This window comes from Asparagus officinalis, chromosome 8 (assembly GCF_001876935.1).
Source record: "Asparagus officinalis chromosome 8, Aspof.V1, whole genome shotgun sequence".
NCBI classification, from domain to species: Eukaryota; Viridiplantae; Streptophyta; class Magnoliopsida; order Asparagales; family Asparagaceae; genus Asparagus; species Asparagus officinalis.
In genome coordinates this window covers 128587438-128592786 of record NC_033801.1, presented here as the reverse complement: position 1 = coordinate 128592786, position 5349 = coordinate 128587438, and the positions used below count along the sequence as shown (strand labels likewise).

At 37.2% G+C, this 5349-nt stretch overlaps 1 protein-coding gene across 1 annotated transcript; it reads left to right on the top strand.

The window, feature by feature from the left end:
• On the top strand, window positions 2102–2954 carry LOC109821923. Its single transcript, XM_020388080.1, has 2 exons — window positions 2102–2671; window positions 2775–2954. The coding sequence occupies exons 1-2, from the start codon at window positions 2102–2104 to the stop codon at window positions 2952–2954; spliced, it is 750 nt and encodes a 249-aa protein (XP_020243669.1).

Genomic DNA, 5349 nt, shown 5'->3' with positions numbered 1-5349 from the left:
GAGCCAACAGTTTCGCTGCCGAGACCGTCGTGTCGCAGCCGATCAAGATTCCAGTTGAATCCATGGTCGAATACGAATTCGACCAAACCAAGTTTGAGGAATATCTCTCATCATCCTCTTCAAGATCTTCATTGTCTCGTAAATACAAAAGGATCTCACAATTGAGGAAGACCTGCATGCCAAAGAAGGCACAAAATGAAGACTCTCTCCGGATTGTTGCTAAGGATTTTACTCGCAACACCTCTGCTCATAATGACTCTTATCTAGTTAAAGAGTCATCGAATCAAAGCTCACCGGTACTAACGAAGAGGGCTCGTCAGAGACAGCGTCAGCGCCGTGCTCGCCAAATAGGTAAGGCATTTGAACAAACCGACGGAGTTCGTTATTATGCGGACTTAGAGTCGAGGAAACAACAAGTGGTTTGTTCAACGCAACGACAAACTACTCACGTTTCTGCACAATTCACGACGAAGGAATGGACACTCGTCAAAAGGGCTCGTTCGACCCTCAAAGAACGTATACAAAAACGTCGTGCAAACGCAGCTCATGCTCGTGCTCTCTTACAACAAAGACGAGAAAGAAACAAAGAAACAGTGGTCAAAGAACCACCAAAACTCTGCAAAGTTTGGATTCCAAAATATGGAGTTGTGCAAAATCAGCATTCGGAGCCCGTTAAGATTCCATGCAAACGTTTAAATTTAAAATTATTAATGTTATATTATTTTGCAGGTTTGTGTTACAGTTTATCCGTACTTTGTTCGTTAGCCAAGTGACACCTAATGTCATTGTAACAGACCGAGATTACGCCTTGATGCATGCTGTCAAGTATGTTTTCCCGGAATCCAGGCATCATTTGTGTCGCCGTCACATTGAGCAATGCGTGCTACAACGAGCACTGCAGCAACCTGGTTTTTTAAAAGAGGCGGCAGAAGGATTTAAATTTCGTTGAAATTGGGCGATAAGTGCATCGACCATTGATGACTTTAATGATAGATGGGGACGTCTGGCAGCACATTACTCGAGTTGGGGAGCATTGCTGAACTACTGCATTGACACATGGATTAGTCTGCATTCCCAAAAAATCCTGTCAGCTTACATCGACCATTATTTTCACTTCGGAAGCTACACAACAAATAGGTAAGCCTTGTGAGATTTACGTGACTAAATAATCGTTACATGTAGTCAACATTAATAATTAATATTCAAGTTTAATTGGTAATGCAGGGTCGAAGGAGAACATCATCGCGTCAAACGACATTTAGATGGTGGTCAGTACCCATTCGATACCGTACTGGAGAAACTTCACAAGGTGATGGAAGGCCAAATCTGTGAGATTAAGAAAGTAGCGAGAGTTAACGCTACTAAATCCAACACAGACACCCTTGGAGATACGTTGTTTGTTAATCTGAACAGATCAATCCAACACAGACACCCTTGGAGATACGTTGTTTGTTAATCTGAACAGATCAATCACGTTTAAAGCATTCAGCCTCATAAGGAAAGAAATGCAAGTTTTACAAGAAATGGGTCAGGATCCAACAATGTGTGGTAGCTACCTAAGGAGAACTCATGGTCTACCGTGCGTACATGAGCTTCAGTACTACATCATAAATGGGTATAGCATTCCATTGGATCAAATACATGATTATTAGAAAAAGTTAGATATTCAGTTTCCAATATTTCTTAATGATGCCGCGGATGGATCCCCGACTCCACCAAATCCAGTGAGGAGGGCGTTGTTCGAAGAAGTCCATGATATTACTGCACCTCCTACTGCTAAAAAGAAAACCAAGGGTAAAAAGCTCTCTAGTCTCCGTGTACCTTGATATTACTGCACCTCCTACTGCTAAAAAGAAAACCAAGGGTAAAAAGCTCTCTAGTCTCCGTGTACCTTCGGCGTGGGAGAGGGTTGTGAAACAGTACGGATTTAAAAAGTCTCCAAACAAAAAGGTAATACTACATAACTTATGAATTTCTATATTTGAAAATTATGATTTATATTAGTTACTAATTTATTATTCTCAATTTAACATTGTCAACCTATGCATTTGTAAAGGGCCCTGGACGTGTTGCTTCTATCTCTGAATCACAGGGGAGTCCAATGAGCACATCCCAACGTACGGGGCCACCAGTATCACCATCTTCTCCAAATCCTCCGTGCTCAAGGCCTCCAATGTCAACCCCTTCTTCCAAAGGCACCACGTTCATCTTTAAGAATTCTGTATTTGGGAGAGAATTCCCGCCCTACATTAGACAATACATAGATCAATGCACAGATGTAGCGGCAGACGGAAATTGTGGATTTAGAACGGTGGCTCTAGCAATTTACGGAACAGAAGATGATTGGGTTAAAGTTAGACAAGACTTAGTAGCAGATCTACAGAATAGAAGCGCCTTGTACGCTCGAATCTTAGGTGGGAGGAGTGCGAGGAGTTCTAATGTGACTAATCTCATCCAATCGATTGCTCACTACCATGGACCAGCGGATGAAGATTACTGGATGGCGGGACCGGATTGCGGTCACGTAATTGCAACAACATATAATGTTGTTTTCATGACATTCAGTGAACATGGAGGAAATACTTGTCTGCCAGCGATATTAGATGAAACACAAGGACCTCCAACCCGAAAGGTGGTGTGCGGACATCTTAGCAATGATCATTGGATTTTGGTAAGAAAATTACACTAGTCGACGATCATATAAACAAGTTGAATTTTAACTTTAATTTTTTATATAAGAATATAACTTTAATATTTGTACATTTTTTTTCCAGTTGCATATGAAACCAGGGGATCATCCGGTACCACCCATAGCATTTTACTGGAACGACCATCACGACAAATCTGCAGATAGTTTAGATGTACAATTTGCATTCTCGATCGGTCACTTTAACCGTCTCCACAATGAAGATGGAGAACGTCGAGCAGCAACAAGAAGAAGAAAGAACAATTAATTAGGATCGAAAAAACAATTGATGTATTTTGTTGAGTAGATCAATACTTTGATTTTCTAATAAATTTTATTATTATCCTTCATTATAGTCTAACACTTCAAACATTTCAAACACTTAAACAAATTTTATTAACGATTTTAAAAATTCAAATTATATTAAAATTAAACCAACATTTATATATGTTCTAAAAAAAAATTAATTTTTTTAATAACACTTCAAACATTTTTAACAAATAAAAATCATTAATAGTTTTCATAAAAAATCAATTAACGATATAGTTCCAAATCCTACAATTAAAATGCACAATTAAAATGGAATCAGTTAATAAAACAAAAAAAAAAATTTATAACCCACCGGAATTTACAATAATAACCTTTAACTAATAAATTGTATTATTTAAAACTACTTATGTTAACTCTAAATTAACATAACACTATAATACTATAACATTTATAATCATAATAATAACATTTCTGTTAAGTTATAGTTAACATTTTCATATTTAAAACGAATTTATTAAATACAAATTAACATAATTCTACAATTTAACATAATTAAATCCGAATTAACATAAAATAACAATATTATTTTATAATTAATATCCGAATTAACTTTAAATACGAATTAACAAAATAAGACTATAATTTTAAACCCGAAATAACAAACTAACACTATTATTTAATTATAAAAAACGAAATTAACATAATTAAATCCGAATTACAAAAAGTTATTATTTGGGAGTGTAAATAGTTAGACCCTATTCTTTTGTGGAGAAAATACTGCAAGGAGTTGGAGAGAAGGAAAAGCCAGATAACAGTTTGAAAAATTCTTTAAGGACCCAAAATATGGGACCAATAGGGGGGGACAAGTGAGGTGTCCCCATCCTATTGGATAATGAGTTGGCCATCATTAATGATGACCAACTCATTATCCAATAGGAGGGGCACACATCACTTGTCCCTTTTATTGGTCTCATATTTTGGGTCCATGTAGCAAAGCTCTAACAGTTTATATATATAAAATAGGGGGATAAGGGGTGCAGACTAAAAATATTAATACAGTATATTTAAGAATAACAATGATAATAACAATAATAATAATAACAATAACAAATAACCGAATATTAATTTAAAATTTTTCACTGTAACAATTAAATTTATAATTAGTAAAACTATTAAAATAATATAAAACTGGATTTTGAAATCATAAAAAATTTTAGAAAATTGGAAAAATATAAATACTCTTAAAAAATAAATTTAATATTTAAATGTACCAGAAAAAAATAATTTAAATCAATATCGAAAAATCATGGGTATTACACTTTCGACAAGAAGGTCAAACACAGATCTTTCAATAAGGGAGAACTGGTCCTCGCTGCCCGACAACCTATGATCCTTATCTCCAAGAAGAAAGGCAAATTCCAATCTAAATGGGAAGGTCCATTTGTGATAAAAAACAGTCTATTCGAACGGAGCCTATCACCTCGTCAAACCGAACGACGACAAGATCATGATACCTATCAATGATAAATACATGAAGAAGTACTACCCTTAGTGTTCTTCCAATTTTCATCTTCATCCTCCAGCATGAGGCTAAACTGCTCACTATCCTTCGGCAAGAGGCTAAACTGCTCACTATCCTCCGGCAAGAGGCTAAACTACTCTCCTACTCCGACAAGTATATGAGTATAAACTTCTTCGCTCCACCTTCCAGCAAGAGGCTAAACTGCTCCTACCCTCCCACTGGTGCACGAAGCTAAACTGCTCCTTATACCTCCCATTCAGTCCAACCTTCATATAGTTAAGACCAAAACCAAAACCTCATCTCGACTCATTCCACGAACGAGAGGTCCACCAAATTGAACGATCAAACCTTTAAACAGTTAGGATTGTCTCAAACTCCCACTTGGTCAAAACTCTAAACAGATGGCGATTGAGATCAAATCCCCCGCTGATCCTCTCCAACAGGACGACAGGCCCACCAAGTTATCACGTTAATAGTCACCTATGTTAACTAACTCTCCCACCTGGTCAAGACGCCAGATAGTTTAGACCAATCCTCTTCAATAGGATGACATGACCCTAAAACTATCATGTTAACAATCATCTCTGATAGTCCCTCCAAATTTTCCCGTTGAACCTCTCCAGTAGGAAAACGGGATCACTCCAACTGTTATGTTAACATCACACCTCTGACAAAATCAACTTACCGTTCCTCTACAATAGGATGGTAGGTCCTCAAAGTCGCCCCGATCGTGACAATTCCCATCAAGTTAATGATCACCTCTGATAGCCGACACCGTCATTCTCGTAAATGACGTTCTCTGATCACTCGTCACACTCATACATCCCTAAACGACCTGATCTTTTCCGAGCGTTCTAACTATCCTTAGAAC

Coding starts and splice junctions, on each gene's coding strand:
- LOC109821923 (XM_020388080.1), top strand. CDS start 2,102: ATGAGCACATCCCAACGTACGGGGCCACCAGTATCACCATCTTCTCCA. Junction 2,672..2,774: donor GCAATGATCATTGGATTTTG/GTAAGAAAATTA, acceptor TTTTTTTTCCAG/TTGCATATGAAACCAGGGGA.